This window comes from Saccopteryx leptura, chromosome 4 (assembly GCF_036850995.1).
Source record: "Saccopteryx leptura isolate mSacLep1 chromosome 4, mSacLep1_pri_phased_curated, whole genome shotgun sequence".
In the NCBI taxonomy this organism is placed as follows: Eukaryota; Metazoa; Chordata; class Mammalia; order Chiroptera; family Emballonuridae; genus Saccopteryx; species Saccopteryx leptura.
This window is the reverse complement of record NC_089506.1, coordinates 160678613-160699024: the sequence shown is the minus strand read 5'-3', so window position 1 is coordinate 160699024 and position 20412 is coordinate 160678613. Positions and strand designations below refer to the sequence as shown.

Below are 20412 nucleotides of genomic sequence, written 5' to 3'. Positions count from 1 at the left end.
ACAGTAGAATCTATCTAAATAGAATAAATTAAATTAAAAAAATAAAATAAAAATTATATTAAAATTTTTTTTGGTATTTTTCTGAAGTTGGAAATGGGGAGGCAGTCAGACAGACTCCTGCATGCGCCTGACCGGGATCCACCCGGCACGCCCACCAGGGGCGATGCTCTGCCCATCTGGGGCATCGCTCTGTTGCAACCAGAGCCACTCTAGTGCCCAAGGCAGAGGCCACAGAGCCATCCTCAGCACCCGGGCCAACTTTGCTCCAATGGAGCCTTGGCTGCGAGAGGGGAAGAGAGAGACAGAGAGGAAGGAAAGGGGGAGGGGTGGAGAAGGGGATGGGTGCTTCTCCTGTGTGCCCTGGCCAGGAATCGAACCCAGGACTCTTGCACGCCAGGCCAATGCTCTACCACTGAGCCAACTGGCCAGGGCCAAATTAAATTTTTTGAAAACTACAGATATATGAACAAATTATCTTTGACAAAGGAGGCAAAAACACACAATGGAGAAAAGAAAGCCTCTTCAATAAATGGTGCTGGGAAAATTGGAAAGCCACATTCAAAAGAATGAAACTTGACTACAGTTTATCCCCCTGCACAAAAATTATTTCAAAATGAATCAAAGGTCTAAATATAAGATATAAATCAATAAATGACATAGAAGAAAACATAGGTAGTAAACTCACAGACCTTGGCCATAAAGAACAATTTATGAATTTGACCCCAAAGGCAAGGGAAATAAAGGCAAAAATAAATGAATGGGACTATATCAAATGAAAAAGCTTCTTCTACACAGCAAAAGAAACCAACAACAAAACAAAAAGGCGGCCAACTGAATGGGAGATGATATTTACAAACAACAGCTCCAATAAGGGGTTAATTTTCAAAATATTTGAAGAACTCCCAAAGCTCAGCAACAAACAAGTAAACAATCCTATTAAAAAATGGGGAGAGGACCTGAACAGACAGTTTTTCCTAAAAGACATACAAATAACCCATAGATATATGGAAAAGATGTTCATCTTCACTAGCTATTTGAGAATTGCAAATCAAAACTACAATGAGCTACCACCTCAAACTGTTAGATTGGTTATTATCAACAAGACAGGTAATAAGAAGTGTTGGAGAGGCTGTGGAGAAAAAGGAACCCTTATTCACTGCTGATGGGAATGTAAAATGGTACATCCATTATGGAAGAAATTATGGTGGTTCCTTAAAAAATAAGAATAGAACTACCTTATGACCCAGGAATCCCTCTACTGGATATCTACCAAAAAACCTCAAAAACATTGTTACACAAAGATACATGGATCCCATGTTCATCACAATATTATTTACAGTAGCCAGGACATGGAAACAACCAAAGTTTCCCTTAATAGAAGATTGGATAAAGAAGATGTGGTACACATATACAATGGAATACTACTCAGCCATAAGAAATGATGACATATTGCCATTTACGACAACATGGATGGACCTTGAGAACATTATACTGAGTGAAATAAGTAAATCAGAAAAAGCTGAGGACTATATGATTTCACACCTAGGTGGGATATAAAAATGAGACTCACTGACATAGATAAAAGTTAAGTGGTTACCAGGGAGAGGGGATTGTGGGGGAGTGGTGAGGGAGAGGGGAGTATAGAGTGACAAATATAAGGGACAGAAAATGGATTGACTTTGTGTGATGGGTATACAACACAATCAATAGTTCAAATGCTATAGAAATATTTACCTGAAACCTATGTACTCTGATTGATCAATGTCACCCAATTAAATTTAATTTTCTAAATAATTTTTTTTAAAAATTGAAGCCAGACACTAAGGTTGGTAGGAATATAGAATAAGGATGTCCACAACTAGCATGGTTCATTAGGTGAGGCCTAATGAGATGATCACAGAGGGAGACTCAGGGCCACTAGGGGATTCTTAATTATGTTACAGTACCCATTTCGATTGTGAGTTTCCCAACGTCAGAAATGGGATCTTACCCATTATTTTATCCTCAATACTTTGTGCGGTATCCAAAAGGCAACAGAGAGACCAGGAGAGCCCTAGGTACCTGAGGGCTGTGGACGCATGAGGCAGAGGGGAAGGGAGGAACTGGTACAGGATTATGATCCTTCCTGCTTTGTCCTGGTGCTCTAATCCCTTCCCTGGCACCGTTATCACCCAGGGTCACATTTCACTTTCCTTTGCTTGTCAGCATTCAGGTATCCTTTGTTGTATGCTCTGTGATTCTACTGGGAATCAGCTCTCACATTTGTGAAGGAGTGGATGTCTACTCAGCTCTGGTTAACAGGAATGATTGATGCAGTAGATGGAATCGTTGCCTCCTAGACCATCATTTCAGTCATAGGTGACACCAGAGTGTAGAAAAAAATATGCCCAGACAACCACCAATTTTTTATAGGAATAGAATTTTCTAATCAGTTCTCAGATCATGGAAATAGAGAAAAGAAATACTGAGTACCTAGATAGATTGTGAGATATTTCTGGTACAGCAAAGAGACTAAGTTTTATAATTTTAGGACCTATCCTAAGGGAAGTTCTTACAGGTTATCACTTATACCAGGTGATTAGTGGCATAGACTTTGTGTAATACTATAGAGGCTTAGTCTTCTTTAAGCATGAAGGGATTACCTAAATATTAAGTGACCTGGATATCTATTTCACATTCATTGATGTTTATAAAGAAAAAGTTTACATATGTATAATATCAAAGTAATAATTACATTTACTTTAAACACAAAATCCATGTGATGTTGCAGAGAAGAACCTCACATTCATTGGATACCTATTATGAGCAGGGCATTTTATATATGTTCTCTCCTGTATCTATACAACGGAACCTAAAATCTAATATGACCACTTCCATTTAACAGATGACTATATTAAGGCTCAAACTGGTTAAATAACTTGCCTAAGGTTATATAGCTATATCATGGCAATTCCAGAATTAAATATCAGAATTTCTACATCCAGAACCAGAGTTATTTCCCTATGGCTTAAATCAGTTAAGACTCTGTTGCAACTCAATAGAAATCTGGCTCAAAGTGATTTAAGCAATGAAGGGGATCCAAAACAATCTCAGCAGTTCCAACTTTCCCACCACACATCAGTCATAAAGACAGAGGGAACTGGCTTCAAATGCCCTCGTGTTTCAGTGTCCTCTGCGGACCCCTAAGAGCTGTTTTACCAGCAAAGTGCACGGAGAAGTGCATTGTCCCGACTGTTGGTAAGAAACCTGGCCCACCCTGAACCTGAGAATAGAGTAATGCTTCTTTACCTTCCCCAAGCTACTACATAATGGCGAAGAGATGGAGAAGATGTGATAAGACCTCAAGGAATTCTGCACCTCTCATCTCAAATCACACTGACATGGTGGCGCTCTGCAGCCAATGAGTGATAAACAACAGTCACACAAAAAAAACATCACTTGTACATGCAAAGGTGGTGTTTTGTCTCTTCTTGAAGTAATATTACTTCCATCTAATCACACTCTTTGAAAATCCAATTATTCTTATCAAAGAATTACTTTTGAATTTTTTGTGACTTGAATTGACCTAGTTTATACTCATCTGTTAAGAAAAATATTCAATACATGAAAAATCACATCAATCCTTCTTAACTACACAGTAGAAATGACTATCTCAAATATCTAACAGTTTATGGTTGAGCAGGATTCCATCACTGTATTATATAAAATAACTTTTTCTCAGTACTCGCCATTAAGCTTACTTTGCACACCCTTATTTCCATGCTCTGGGTGAGCTCTAGGATGCATCCTAATTTTTTGTAGTCTCTCTTAGACAATAAAAGTATTGTTGTTTTCTCATTAAAGGCTCAGTACAATCTACTAATCATAGAACCACAGGCCAGTCTAGTGTAATAATCAAAATTTCTGAATTCTTACCCAATCTAGAGTTTCTCTCCTCCCCTTGATGAGCCTGCCCCTGACTCACAAGCATGGACTATATCTTCTTCACTATCTCCCATCTCTATTTCTATCCTGTCTCTGTTTTCTATTCATTAGACATCATACCTCTATACCCTCAAATATACTCAAATTTTTATATGTTCCTCCTTTCCTCTTTTTCCAGTCAAAGGCCAATCCTTCCACGTTTTCAAAACTTACAAGAGGATAAGTAAATTAAGAACAAATGCAAATTTCCTTGAGGTAATAAAAGGAATTCCTTTTTCTCAGTTTCTGTAGTCTGATCAATAGACACCAATACAATAGATGTGCAAAAGATTGGAGGAAATAACTATGACAGACAAAAGAGGGCATACGTAGGCAGAAGAGCCTTTAGACTGCAATACAGGGCTGGCACCTGTGAAAAGCGAGAGAAGGGAAGCAGACCTGGGTGGGAAGGACCTCAAACTGCGGTGGAGCTGATAGGAAGCGAAGAGCAGCGTGCCCATTAGAGAAGTCCCACATTAGCCAGAAACAGCCTGGTTGTAGTACCCTCTCCAAATTCAAGCACTGGGTGAAAGCAGTCACTGGGGTGCATGCATCCTTAATGTGAGGAGCATTGACCAGAAAGGGTGGCAGCTGAGGGCTTTCACTCAACTATAACCCTCACATCAAGTTCTCTTGAAGGAGCATTTTGGCAGTGTAGACCCAGGACCTCCACACGGGGTATAGAATAAAAAGCCCTGGCAGGGGGGACAAATTAATAGGAATAATCCTAATAAAGGTGTGACAAATACTACTTTAAAAATAACAAAATATAGAAAGAAATTTAAGTACACCTAAATTGGCAGGAAAATGTGTATCATTTGTAAATCTTAATATTTCAAGATGTCAGTGCTTCCTTATATTAATCTATAGCTGTAATCCCAATTAAAATTCTGGTAAAGTAGCTGCTTTCATTTTTGCATTTGTGGTAACTTTTTTTTTCAATTAGATCCTAAAATACTTATAGACAAGCAAAGGGCCAAGTTAATAAGTTGCAAATTCTTTCATCCAGGAAAAAAAATCCTTTAATCCTGTGTTAGATATTAAAATGCAAATGAATGGATATATTTTTACTTTGATGTGAATGAATTTCAATTAAAGTTTAATCAGTTAATTAAATATATAAATGACAATTTAGCAAATAATTCTATTACTAAGGAAACGGCAAGGGAGGGAGTTTCCCCAAATGTTGGTGGGATTTGGGGATGGAAGAGGGGACCGCGAGTGAGTAGGGAAATGGTAGAAAAGAAACAGGATGATAGAACTCAAGTGACAAAGAATAAAGTTTGCAAATTTTGTTTAGGATCAACCTTACTTGGCACCTTAGTGCCCTTCAAGTAAATAAGAACAAAAAATAATAGTGGGATTAATTATTTCTGTATATACACAAAGTCAGGCCAACATTTTTTATCATAAAGTAGCTCCTGATTTTTTTACTATGTTCTCTTTTTTTGCTTATTCAGTGAGCGGAGGGGAGGCAGAGAGACAGACTCCCGCATGCGCCCCAACTGGGATCCACCTGGCAAGCCCACTAGTTTATTAATGGAGAATACATTCACAGATGTTCCATACCTTTTCACTCCACTGTCTTCTCTGTCCTCCTCCTCTTGGCATTTTTTCTCTTCTCTTTCCTTTTTTCTTTTTCCCTTTTCCCTACTCTCCTCTCTTTTTTTTTTTTTTTTGCAAGATTTGTCTTAAAGAAATAAAATAATACATAACAATTAAATGACTATACCTCTTTCTAAAAAATCAAATAGGTCTGACTGTATAAGTTTTAGCAGAATTTTGCAAAATATCCAAAACCTTGACAGACTTTTTGTACCTGTCATTCTAGATAAAATAACTAAATGCAGTTTAACAAAATGTTATGATTTCTTTACTGCTTGATACCTTTGTAACTGTTCAACTGAAATAGTTAATTGTATCTCATCCATTCAAATGTGAAACAGATAAAAATGTTACATTGCAAATGACTGTGTATTCAGGAGGCCCTGAGGTTTTGTAGTAGGAAAAGCTGAAGCTTGTCTACTGTAGCAAAAATGGTACAATACATAGTTAATTTAGGACTATATTCAATACCAGAAAGTGCTGCCCTAGCAGAGATTTAAGTAGCTCCTCCCTCTTTTTAAATGTATCCCTCAGTGCTGAAGAGCAACCTCTGAAACCCATGTTGAGTCAAATCTACTAAATAAGCAGTTGAGAGGCTTTAAAATTACACATATTTTCAGCACTTTTGTGAATCTCATTCACACCACAAAGCATTGTTCTGGATGCACTAGAGAGGTTTAATTACACACTGAAGATAAAAAGATAAAGTGAGAGATGTTTAGGTGGGATGGAAGTGATTATCCATAAGCATACAGAGAGGGAGTGTGCTGGTGGCCTACATAGCTAATTGCCCACACCCAGTTGGCATTTGCATGAACATTTTCTGTGCAAGCCTAAATGCTAGTGAGATCTGTTGGCATAAACAATAGAACCAGATGTTCCAACATTGATATCAAGTAAACTTGAAAAGAAAACTATACATTTAGAGATGGGCACACCATAGAGGAAATTATGAACAAGCCCATCTTTCTGAAAGTTCTAGAATTTAAAATGCTATTGTTATAGTACAATTTTTTTAAATAAAAAAGACAAGCCTCCTTTTAATTATAAGGTTTTCAGATTCTGCATTATATGTAAATATGCAGGAAAGGACGGAGTAGCTTATCATTTAACTTTTTATAATAAACCCAGAACTCTGCAGTCAGTATCCTTTTTAAAAAACAAACTTAGAAAATCATGGTCTTGTTCTTCTACCATCTCAGTCCTTCCTGTTTAATGTTGGGTACATACTTCATCTGCTCCCAAGAACAAGTAGGGCAGCCATCTATGTGGTATATTACAGGTCACCTTGAAATAGCTCCCTCCTCCAAGAAGTCCTAATGCCTCAAATTCCTACCATAATTAGTAGATAAAGGGAGAATATGTAAGTTGCACTGCAAAATGGAACATAATCAGTACCCTCTATAACTAAAGCTAAAAATGAATAAATAAGAAGGGTTAAACTTCAGAAATAATTTGTTTACCAATGAATCATTTTTACTCTCATAACTCAGTAATACAAAGATAAATATGAAAGGATTTGAATAGACATTTCTCCAAAGAAAATGTACACATAGCCAATAAGCATCTGAAAAAAATGTTTAGTAGTCAGCCTGACCGGTGGTGGCACAATGGATAGAGGTTCAATGTGGGATCTCCTGAGCTCTGCAGTTTGAGCATGGACTCGCCAGCTTGAGTGCCAGGTCACCGGCTTAAGCAAGGGGTCACTGGCTCAGTTGGAGTCCCTGGTCAAGACACATATTAGAAGCAATCAATGAACAACTAAAGTGACGCAACTACGAATTGATGCTTCTCATCTCTCTTCCTTCTTGTCTCTTTCTCTCTCTCTCTCTCTCTTTCTCTCATTCTCTCTCTCTCTCTCTTGCTGAAAATAAATAAATAAATAAATAAGCCTAAGGAACATTCTCAATTTTCTTTTTCATGGCTATTTTGAAATTATCAAAAAAACCAAACACATCTATTTACCCTACAATGTCATGTGTCAGAGATTATTCTAGACGTGAGGAATACATACATACATAAATACACAAATATTACTTGCCACGAGGTGCTCATAGCCCATTAGGTATAGAAAGGCAGATATACAAATGAGTGCAATGAAGTATTTTAGGTCCTATGATAGCATTTTATACTTTCCATTCATTTCCAGTTCCTGTTGCCACAGTCATATTATAAGCCTGTACTAATTCTGATAATAATATCTTTGCTAATCTGCTTAGTTTAATCTCTCCCTATTCTAAATTAGTCTTTTGAAAACCACTGCATATCTATTTAAATGCTGCTCACAAACCAACTGGCTTTCTACCGTTGAAGGATCAAGTACAAATTCCTCGTCTTCACTGGAACACCCTTACACACTGGCTAGCTTCAATCTTCTCCTCTATGCTCCTTACCCACCTGCAACTTATGCTGCAGTTGAATAGGAAACTACCTCTTTGGCATGTCTTCAAACATTCTACTCGTGTACTTTTGCTCAGAAAACTTTCCTTTCTTGGCTTGCTGATCAAAGTTATGCTTGCTTTGCTAACAAAAAATATATGAACAGTTTAAGACAATAAAAGCTCATTAGTCATTCATGTTAACAGTCCAGTGTGGATGTTTTGGCTAGAGGCTGGCTTTGACATACTGTTTCAAGATTCAGGTGTTTTGTTTACTTTTGTGGTTGTTGTTGTTAGGTGTATCATCCCCCAGGGTCTTGAAGTTAACTGTATCTGGTAAGCAGATGGGAAAATGTATGAAGGGTGGTCCATAGGATTTTTCTATCTGTCAGGCCTAGAAGTGACATATATCACTTCTATCTACATTATAATGGCTATAAGTCAATCCTATTGCCTAGACAATTACCAGAGAGTCTGAGAAAAGCTGTCCAACTGTGAGTACAGATAAAAGAGCAATTAGTTTTGTGAATCCCCGGCAGTCCTTGCCACCCTGCCCTCCTCATTACTCCCCACTGTGGAGAATCTATTTTATTCATCAAGGTTAGACCAAGTTCTACTGCCTTGAGAAGCATTTTTTAAACCACTTCAAGTGCGAGTGAGAATTTCCTTTTTTAAGGGTTCACAATACCTATATAGTCTTTGTTATTTATGTTATACTTACCACTCACTGTATTGCAAGGTGCTTTTCTTTTTCATCGTGCATGTCTTTTCATCCCCAGTGAAATTCTAAACCTCTTGAAGGCATAATTTTTGAATCATCCATTCAATATGTTTTAATGAATAACTACTATATATAAGACAATATTTGTACCATAGAGAATACAAACATTGATTAAAAAAATAGACATCTCTGAACCTATATCATCATTTTAGAATTTGATTTAGAAGGCATTGATATAAGTCCTCTGAGTCCTTTAAAACTATGAAAGAATTCATTTAAAAAATCAATCATATCATGAGACTTTAATTTATTACAAGGATGACATTATGTAAATGTATGGGAATATTAAATATTATTCTTCACTTACCTTTCTACATTAATTGGCCATTGTTTATCTGAGCAGCGAAGACCTTCCCTACTATGTATTATAAACAGTCTTAGACAAATGGTGGTCATTACTAAAAATATTCAGTCATGTTCCCTCACCAATCAAGTCATACTTTAAGATGAAAAGATGTTGAGGAGGTTTGTGGTATTTTAGAGAACGACAGTCAGATATTGCTGCATGGTACTAGCATGTCCATGAACAGAACACATACATCCAGCACTGAGAGCTGAGAAAAAGAAAAGGGTCCAAACCAAGTGGAAAAAAGAAAAATAGATTTAAACTGCTGCAGAAAGGATTCTGGCTAAATATATGGAAAACCTTATTAAAAACGAATTACCCTTCAAATGGCTTATTAAGCCCCTTTTTATCCCTAGGGAATATTAGGTATGTTACATTAAGTGCAGATACCAGAAAACCAGGGGATAAAATAAATAGCCTTGTGAAGGGCAGGGGGTCCTCCCCAGCCCCCAAAGCCTAAATCCTCAGGCCTGGGCTGTTTTGGTTTCCGTTCTGAGCTGCCTCAGAGAGGAGCCTGTACAATGAAAGTAAAAGCAGCTCTTTTTCTTTTTTTCTTCCCCTCTCGGACTGCTCCAAGGTCTGTTTTTGCCACAACTTCATAAGTATTTCAATTACTTGTTCTCTCAACGATTCTGCAGAGAAGCTCTGCCCTCACCCCTCCTTTTTATAGATGAAGATATTGAGGTTAAGTGGTTTTCTCAGGGTTACAAAGAGACCTAGCAGCCGTGAAGGAATGAGAACTAGCAGTTCAACTTTCTGGGCGATGAATAGATTGAGTTTCTGAGCAGCTGCTATTATCTTGCAAAGGGACCCACGGAGACGCCTGGCTGAATGTGCAAAGAAACTGGGTCCTGGAAATGAAAGGGAGGCTGTGAGGACAGCATTTTTCTTCTTATTAATGATATGGTCCATTGTTTAAAGTTGGAGAGAGAGGGCCTTTGGAGAAAGAGCTTTTTGAGAACAGGACTAACGGCAGGGCACTTAATTTGGGACCCTGCCTCAATAAGACCCTTGTCTGTCTACATACAGACAGTGCCGCGGAGGAAGCCGGGCTCCAGATTGGAGATGTGGTGCTGGCTGTCAATGGCACCGAGGTCACCAGTGTGGAGCATGCAGAAGCTGTGCACCTCGCAAGAAAAGGTAGGTGGCTAGCTACACAGAGTGAGTCTGAAGAAGCAGAGCGCTGCAATTCACCGGGAGTTCCATCGGGTGGGAGAAGCAACTCAGACTGCACGACCGCCTCTCATGCCTTGACATCTATGGGATTTTTCATAGGAATTAAATCACGTTTCTGTCCCACCTTCCTCTTGTATTGGTGGCCAGCCACACAAGTGAAACCAGAAAATGACAGCAAGCAAAATGTGCTTTATTTAATACCAAAATATTTCCTTAAATTCCTGGTCATGAAAAATAGAATTGTAATGATTTCCTTTACAAGAATCTCTCTTTTTTTCCTTTATCCATGCTTCTTTCTTCCTTTCTGTCTCATTTTTCTTGCTTTTCCTCCTCCTTTCCATCAGTTGTTAGTTGAGACTTGGGGTTTTTTAAAAGAGAGAGAAATGACGAAATTACAAGTTAAAACTTGTATAGATTCTCTGAGGGTCACTTGAAACGTGCCCTTAAAGCCATTCTGACATGGATGTAACCACCAAGAGAACAATACATGTTCCACTCCCTTGTACCTGTTCACATGAAACTTTGTGGAAAGACGAATACCACCTCCTTCTCTATAAAACAAGGTACTTCCTTTAGTGCCATGGTACAAAGCCTTATTTCCCTACAGACTTGCCTACATACAGCTGGTAAATGCTATATTCCAGCCTGGGGATATTTGGTGAGGGGTCCTATTCAACGCTTCACAAAAGCTGCATGCACACGCCCCTGCCCCTGAAGTACATTATCAGGCAATCAGATATAAACGTGTGCCTTTGAGATAGGCCACATGTGCTACTGCTGAGCAATAAGAACCACTTACCCTTTCTCTTGATGCCATTACACTTGGGGATTAGCAACAGCAACAGATGTGTCCAGTGAGGACCATGCTAAGAAAATCACAAACAGAGGTTGTGTTCTAATAAGCTACCCTGGACCTTTTTAGAGAAAGAGTTTAGCTTAGCATTGGCAGGCCTGTAAGATTTGCCATGTATGAGACGCAAGGATCCAAGGACACTCTCACTCTTAGCACGTGCACAACTACTTCTAAGTCTTATACAAATATTTATCCTATGTGCACTACAGATGAGAAACCAAGGGAATGTGGTAATGATTATACTAATAAATTGGTAGTATTCCATACAACGTGGGAATCTTATCTCTCTTACTTCAGCAGTTACCTGCTGTTCCCAAGTCCTTTATCACAAATGATTACCATATTTTCCCACTTTTTTTAGTTAAATAAAACCTGATTTTAGTAATATTTCCATTCTTAGGACTTCTTTTATTTTCCCTGGAGCTTAATGTTATTTTTAACACTGAACCATTCAGCCTCACTCTATCAGTTAATAGAAAGCAGAAAACTTTTCTAAAATTTGAATGGAGGCTTTTCAGATTTCTAAAAAATGATGAACTAACACTGATACTGAGAGAAGAGCTAAACTTAACGTGCTTGCTTGTGCTGAGCCTGACTGTTATTTGTAGGATAGATTTATCTGCTGTTATATTCTGGCTTCCACTACACCTTGGCTTGCCTTCCCCAAGAAGATTCTGACTCTCAGGGAAACTTCCTGTGTCCCCACCAATTTTGCTCAAACCCAACAGTGGAAATACCTCAGAAGCAGAAAGACAAATTATAGATCTGAGGCTCTAAAGTGTGACAGTAAGAGATTTTTGAGAAAACGATGTCATTTTATTTTTCGGAGGGGTGGAATCTCAGCCAGTAGAAGAGTGCTGAGTGCCTCGCGTAGGGTACAGCTAGCTGAGGGGCCACTTCCTCCTGTTTTACTCCTCCAGGTGGCCCTCGGTGGGCTCAGAAAGCCAGACAAGCAGCCGCACCTGTTATAGACTGTCAGAGGGAAACGTCAGTGTGGCCCTTCAACCGGGTTAGGAAGATGATTATACCCTTCTCAGGCTTGATTTTCTTCACATCTCTAAGACTAATTAAGAAATAATAAACAGAAAAAAATAAAATTAAGAATTAAAAAGGAAATAATAGAAAAGTTAAAAAAATTAAATACTACTTTAAACAATTATATAACAAATTTGAAAACTAGATAAATAAAAATATTCTCCAAAAGCATTTGTGGTTTCAAAGTACACCTGTAAGTGCAAAAATAAATATAAAATGTATACAGACTATAGTAAAGATATTTAGAGAGTAAATAAAAAGACCTCAACTCTTCCCCATTTCCATTCTATTCCATCCATCATTCTAAAACCCAGGATACTAGTCACTCTTCCAGACAAAATTTATCTACCTTTCAAAAAATAAATAATACTTACTCTATAAAGTTTTTCCAGAAAATAGGAAAGAGTGAATGCTTCTCAGCTCATTTTATGAAAATACTATAACCCTGATTCTAGAAACAGATAAATATAGGATGAAAAATAAAATATGTCCATTTTACTTATAAAGTGTATATATGCACAAATTCTAACACATAGTAGATACCTAAATCATGCTTTTCATTCAAATTACACATAATATACATCATAATTAAGTTTAATCCCTAAATAAAAATGGCTTATCATAAGAAAATATTTAACACAATTGATCACATTAATGAACTAAAGAAAAAAATCACATGACTATCTCAATAGAAAAAAAATCAAAATTAAAAAAGAAGCAAAAAAATAATTTTTTTAAATCATGTACTAAAGTTCAGCAAATATATGTATGTATAAAGTTTTTTAAATAGTAGGAATAGAAGTTTCATTTCATAACTTGATAAAGGCCATCTACCAAAAATCTAACCATAAAAATAAAAATTATATAAAAATATACACTAATAGAGAAACTCTGGACACTTTTCTTCTGCTATTGTGAAGAATAATGCCAAATTTAGCAAACTCAGTTTATGATCATATCAAAGGTCCTGACTAACACAAGAAAGAGCAATAGAGGCATATGGTCTAAAGAGAAAAATACAAAACCATTATTATTTGCATATTGTATAATCATAATAAAATCAATATACCAATGCTTAGAACTAATCAGAGAAACATTGACCAAACCAAGATCTCCTTATAAAAATCAGTAGTGTTCACCTACACCAGTAATAAGCAAAAAAGAAAAAAAAGGACACTAAGATATGATTAACAACAGCAAAACAAACAAAAAACCTACAAGGTAGAAAACAATTAATTTAACTAGGAATGTTCAAGAACTAAATGAAAAAATATGAACAACTTCACCAAAGTATACAAAAGAAGACATAAGGAACTGGAGATATATAGTATTTGTACAGGTAAAAAGAAACATTGTAAAGACATTACTTCTTCCAGAATTAATAAAATTAATAATACAATTTTATTAAAAATATTTGAGTAGTTTGTCAAACTTATCTTCATATGTATGTAGAAGAATACATGCCTACAAATAGCTACATCATTTGTCAATAGGACAAGCAAAGGCAACGGAAGGTTTTATACCAGATATCAAGGTGTATTATAAAACCATAATAATAGTAAATAAAAGGTGTTAGTTATTGTCACAGAAATAAGCCAGTGTGATGGAATGGATTAAATAGCTTAGAAATACCTAAATATTTATTAAAATTTGATATATGATAAGTGCAGCACAACAAAATAATGAGGAAAGGACAAAATTTTTAGTACATCATTTTTATAGAGAACTATAAGTTAGATAGATTTATACCTTCCTACATGATGCCTTATAATTTATGCTGTATACAAGGGTGGACAATAAAAGAAATTGTAGGAGAATAACTTTGTTAGTGATCAGAGAAATGCAAATAAACAGGATAACTCTTTAGATCCACCAGATTAGAGGGAAAAATTAGAAATCAGATGATAGCCAGTTTGATAAGGATATGACAAAATGTGAATACTCTTGCACTCTTTTTGGGCTCTAGGCATTTTGGAGAGCAATCTGGTAACATCTAGTAAAATACTCATATATTCTTTGTCCTGGAAAATTGTGCTTCTGGGTTTATAAGTCCAAAGAAACTGCTGAAAGGACTAATACAAGGACATTCAATGCAATGTTCTGTGTGGTAGAGAATATTTAGAGGGAGTTTGAGTGACCAATAATGGATATGTACTTGGACCTCTATGCCACACTTTGAAACAACAAAGGAGATGTGCCTTTAGCCAGTACCATGGATAGATCCTTTAAAATGATTTTGAGGGTTTTTTTAACGACAAATAAAATGAGATATTAGAATATCATTTATGTAAAATAAAATGACATGTGAAAGAATGTGCCCACAGTCTTATGTCAAACATATTCTATGAGTCCATGTTGTGGGGAGCAGAATGTTTGAGGAAAATTAGGAATAGAGAGATAAAATAAAGTAAAACAAAACAAAAGAGAGCCACTTTCTAAAGACAATATTATGTGTTCATAATACTTCCTGAGTATTATGAAATGCTGGGTAGTCTGTACCCTCGATCAAAAGCAACAGAAAAATACCTTCTGAATGGAAACCCAGCCATACACAATTTTAGAATTCTAAAATTCATAGCAGTAATGGTGAAGGAAGGCGAAATCAAAAGACAAAACAGAATTACTGAGATGCAGTGGGTGTATGAGAAGAAACCAAAAAAGGAAAAGGGAAGAAATAATTGGTTCCTATTTATACAGTGCTCTCTACATTCAATTTTTTTTATCATCAGGCCTATAATTTGGTCAAATCATTTCTGGAATGTATAGAATTTGAAACAAGATTTTTGGTGTCCTCTTTGGGAGAGAAAGTCACCAACTCACCTGAAGAAAGCAATAATCATGAAACCATTAATAGAGCCTTTTGTTCAATTTATCTGATGTATAGAGGTTTTGAAATATATATTTACAAGGTATCTATTAAGAGCTTGTTTTAAAAAAGTCTAAATGTTTCTGCTTGCTTTTTGTATCTGTTTGACTAAACTCCTTAAAAATCTGATACCATTTTGACTGCTAGATATTTCTGTACAATTTCATCCCTGTGTATTTTTAAAATTCAGTAATATCCTATTATATTACTGGTTGCTGCTTTTCTGATTTAGATTTCTAAATATTGATACACTTTTCTCAAAACATTAACTCTCGAACAAAATGTCAGAGTCACCAGAGACACGTTTTTAAACACAGAATCCCTAAGGCTGGCTTGCACATTCGTGGCTTTAATCAACTCTCCCAGGTGACCCTCTCCCAGGAAGCTCACCACCGGTACACAGCCCAGTGTCCTGGGGGCGTGGTCAGTGGTTACAGCCCTAAGATTAACAGCCTATTCTGTCAGGTTCCAAGGCAGGTGTTAACATATCTCCTTAGACTCACATTAGAAAGGGGACTAGGCCCTGGCCGGTTGGCTTACTGGTAGAGCGTCAGCCTGGCGTGCAGAACCCCCGGGTTCAATTCCCGGCCAGGGCACACAGGAGAAGCGCCCATCTGCTTTTCCACTCCTCCCCCTCTCCTTCCTCTCTGTCTCTCCCTTCCCCTCCCGCAGCGAGGCTCCATTGGAGCAAAGATGGCCCGGGCTCTGGGGATGGCTCCTTGGCCTCTGCCCCAGGCGCTAGAGTGGCTCTGGTCGAGACAGAGCGACACCCCGGATGGGCAGAGCATTGCACCCTGGTGGGCAGAGCTTCGCCCCCTGGTGGGCGTTTCGGGTGGATCCCGGTCGGGTGCATGCGGGAGTCTGTCTGACTGTCTCTCCCTGTTTCCAGCTTCAGAAAAATACAAAAAAAAAAAAAAAAGAAAGGGAACTCACCACAAGTTACAAGGTCAAGTTTTCAATAATTCTATTGAAATAATAATTCTACTCCATAATAATAATAATAAAATAAAATAGTAATATATTATAGAATATGATAATATAAAAGAAAAATAATTAAATAAAAATTTTATTCAAAACTACTACTAATTCCACCCACCTGTACAGATTACCTTAACTAATGGGAAATCCAAAACAGATTTATGAAAGAGTTCAGTATCACACTGAGAATGACAATGTTTCCTTGTGAAGCTTTATTGAATTAAGTCCCTCCGATGGTCTAGCTTGGGTTTTTATAGAACTAGTTACTTGCAGACTCAAATAAAAGATTTAATTGTCAAGGAAAAATGCTGACAAGAAGAAAAGAAAAGGAAAACAATAAAGCTTAATCAACCTGAAAGTCCTTTGAGACTGTGAGGGCTCCTTTGTTTCCTTAAGAGCAGACTTTACAAACACCAAGCCAGAGTGCCCGTGGGGCCTGGACCCTTGGCAGGTGCACCCAGCGCCAGCCCACCCAGCAGCCCCGAGGGACCCACACATCTCACACATTTCCCTTCTGCACCTGCGAGGGTGGTAGAGTTTGTCTGACAGCAGAGGTGCGACTGTTTAAGATTGGTGGTATAATGAGAAGAGATCTGGAATCAAAGTGTGAATTAGAAAAAGAAACCATTTTTCTCTCTCTCGTAGCTGTAAATAATCTCACCCACAACTCCTTCCTTCCAAAATTCTAGGCCAAAGTGCTAGGGAATGAGAGTTTGCTGGAGAGTTTTTCTTTGTGAGGACGTCATCACCTAAAGGACTGTATTTGTTCCTGACATGGTTTTCAAACTCTCAGCTCATGAAGGCATAGTTCTCTTGACTCTTTCACCTCAGGCATTCATCTTCCCACATCCTTCCTCCCAGCCACCCCCAAAGAGCAAGGAAACTTCCTGGGATGTCCAATAGAGGAAGGCAGTGGTTACCTGTGTTCTTCCTCCCAGATGGAGAGATACTTCAAGGAACGGAAAAGTTAACAATGCTGTGGTTGTAAACTACTGGGGCTGAAAATAATGGTGTACAGGGGAAGAGGGGAAGTTAACTCATAGTTGAGGAAAGGAAGCGTGGTGGCTAGCAATAAAGCTATGTTTATGAGCAAAGTCTCTCAGCACATAAGAGATGCCTGGGGACTTGCCGCTCAAACTGTGGTCTGACATCACCAAGAGCTCATTACAAACACGAAATCTCAGGCTTCCTCCCAGACCCGCTGAATGACACACCAGGTAATTTGCATCTACAGTTATCTCGAGAAGCACTGAACAAGGACATTTCAATATTTTTAGGATCCCAGTAATTTAATAGAAAAATAATAACAAAACCAGGTAGTTTTAATTGTTTGTACTTTACATTGAGTTCTTTTCACACACACACACACACACACACACACACACCAACAATGACAACTATATAAATAATCTGATTTGGAGATAACATCTAAAGTCTGAAGTCTCTTTGAGTACCCGCGTCCTTCTGGTCCCTGACAAAATCTGCAAAGAGGGTAACACCACCATCACCCAAGAGCTGTTTGGAACTCAGCAACTCCCCTTGTGTCAGGATCATGTCCTAACTCTGAACGTGAGGACCTGCCTTTTACATGATGACACCATGCTGCAGCAGGACCATCTGTGTCCTTTCCCCAGAGAGAATTGTTTGGAGCACCAAGTCATGTTTATGGCTGGCTGAAACTCAAGCTTTGCCTGATCAGTATCAGAGAAACCCACACGCAGTCTGTGTAAGCAGAAGGAAAATGACCTCCGGGGGCAGCCCTGCGGTGGTACATAAATAAATTGGCAGGTGTGTCAACGATGCATATTAGTCCAGGAGTGCAGTTCTTTGGGGACTGAAGTCCAAAGACAAAGACATTTGTGGTTGCCAGTCAATCTGAATCATTTCTTCTCATTTTTTTTGGATGTATTTTTGACAGGAGCTTAAGGGCAATTCAATAAATTAAAATGTATTTACATAGCAATGAAGAATTATCTTGACATACAGAGTTATTTAATTACCAAGGTGCTTTGCATGCTGCTAAAGTTAAGACTGTGTCAGCCTTTCTGGGACAAATATTTATTTTCAGAGCCATGTGGCTCAGCCAGGAATGATCCCCCTGAGTTGGAGCTTGTCATTTATATAAGAGGAGTCTCCTCACTGACCCGCATTTCCATAGACAGCTCTAAGCAGATCAGTTATCTCAATGTCAGACATCATGATGAAGTCAATGCTGCCTAGGCCAAATGTCCCCCTGCGAGGACGTGGCCTACCTCTGAGAGGAATTATAAATGAAGCCATACCACATTTGCAGTCTTCAAAGCATGGTGAGGTTGCTATCTGTCTAAAAGACAGTCAGAGAATTTTCTTGAGGCACCAAGAGGTGGGTGTGGGAGGCAATTCTGTGTCCATGCCAGCAGCATCAAATCCCAGTTGTAAACAGCGGTCTCATATTATCAAGGACAGGGACTATTTCCCCAAGTGTGCACCATACTGATCCGGGTTTTCAAGGAAGGCCCTCTAAGACAGGGGTCCCCAAACTTTTTAGACAGGGGGCCAGTTCACTGTCCCTCAGACCATTGGAGGGCCAGACTATAAAAAAAACTATGAACAAATTTCTATGCACACTGCACATATCTTATTTTAAAGTAAAAAAACAAAACGGGAACAAATACAATATTTAAAATAAAGAACAAGTAAATTTAAATCAACAAACTGACCAGTATTTCAATGGGAACTATGCTCCTCTCACTGACCACCAATGAAAGAGGTGCCCCTTCCAGAAGTGCAGTGGGGGGCCGGATAAATGGCCTCAGGGGGCTGCATGTGGCCCGCGGGCCGTAGTTTGGGGACCCTTGCTCTAAGAAGTAGAGGACAAGCCCCTGGAAGCTCAGGCTCCAATCCTCAGCACGAGGTTGGATAGGCAAAAGAAAGGGATAAAAGTAACACTTGTGCCTCAGCTCTCCTGGAACTTCTGTCTACTTCCAAGTTCAAAGATTTATCATTGATTTTGACCAGTTAGTCCCTTTAACTAAGCCAGGTCAAGGAGGCTCACTGAATAAAAGTGAGATAGAAAAACCAAACATTACCTATCTTCCTTCTCATGATGTAAATCAAAATATGTTAAAGACTTCACTTGCCATTATTATAAACAGTGAGAAAGGACAGATGTGAGTTCTTCATGATCAGACCCAATAAGGCCAGGTGGTTGAATAGAGAGAGTTATGCATCAGAAGTCAGGAAACCCAGGTCCCACACCTGATCCAGCTCCTTATGAACTGTGGGTCCTGAAAGAAGTTGCTTTACCTCCCAAGCTTTCATTTCCTTTATCAACATGACAGGTTAAATTACTAAGGAACTCTGATTCAGTCCAGTTGTAGGATTCTATTTTATTTATTGCATTTATGGAACCTGTAACCTCTTTTTCACCCATTTATTTTTTTCTGAAAAGCAACAATATTTTCAGTCAATTGAAAGAATCAACCCCTGAATTATCCCAAATTCATCCCTCTAGGCCCAGACATCTTGACTCTCGTGGTGGGATCTGACATCAGCCGCTGCCCCAATACACCTTGGCCCACCTGCCGTGGCTACCTGCATAAGAGGACTCACTCTGGGTTTGTGAAGGGTTGGAGGAAGAGGTGGTTTGTGCTGAAGCATGACGGCTGCCTCCACTATTACAGACATAAGAAGGTAAACCGAGGGGAGGTGAAAGGGTTGGAGTGGTTAAGAACAAGAAACTGTTGGAAGTGCAGTCAGTCCGTTACCAAAATATTGTCTTGTAAGGCAGTAGGATACTCGAAACAGTGTTCTCTTCTGTGACTTTTAAAGAACTTTTTTTTCTTCAGAGGTTCAGAGAAGTATAATTTATTTTTTCTGCTGCTGCATAAATCAAAGCTGGCAGAAGTTTCTATCTCATTTATTCCTATTTTCAGATCCTCTGTGAAAACTCCCTTATCAAAGCCAAGAAAATAACAACCTCACTGCATATGCAGTACCCGAGAGAAATCCAGGTGGTCTCAGGCAAGGCGCAGGTAACATCTCTCTGGACTGCCAGTGCCTGGGCACTGCTCCCTGGGTTATAGTGACCGGCATTAGATCACCCAAGAGCCACCTTGTTTCATTTCCAAGGTTTTGTTAGCACGGTGACTTCTAACTATAGGTGAAGGCTGAAATCTTCTGGGGAGTGTTCTCAACTTACACAAACCTGGTCTTCCTGACAGATGGTTCTCCTTCCATAAGTCCAGGCTGGAGCCCTGTCCTGTTGGTCTGGGGAAAGCACTTCAAGTGATTCTAGTATGCCGTTCAGACAGCCAACCTGCAGGCCCTGTTTTGGCAGCAGAAGTGATTTCTTAGCCCTATGCCATAAGGTGTTTGATTATTTTAATCTGATGCATACATTACATTGATTTTCACATAGAAATTCTTTTTTTAAAATAAATTTTTATTAAT

General features: G+C 38.4%; 1 protein-coding gene across 1 annotated transcript in view; it reads left to right on the top strand.

Moving 5' to 3' along the window:
* LOC136403318 (uncharacterized) overlaps positions 1-20412 on the top strand; it is a 145221-nt gene that overhangs the window by 52046 nt on the left and 72763 nt on the right. Inside the window, exons 7-8 of the mRNA XM_066381959.1 lie at positions 10103-10213; positions 19475-19653. Of these exons, the coding sequence (XP_066238056.1) occupies positions 10103-10213; positions 19475-19653 (290 nt within the window). The remainder of the gene's footprint in view (positions 1-10102; positions 10214-19474; positions 19654-20412) is intronic.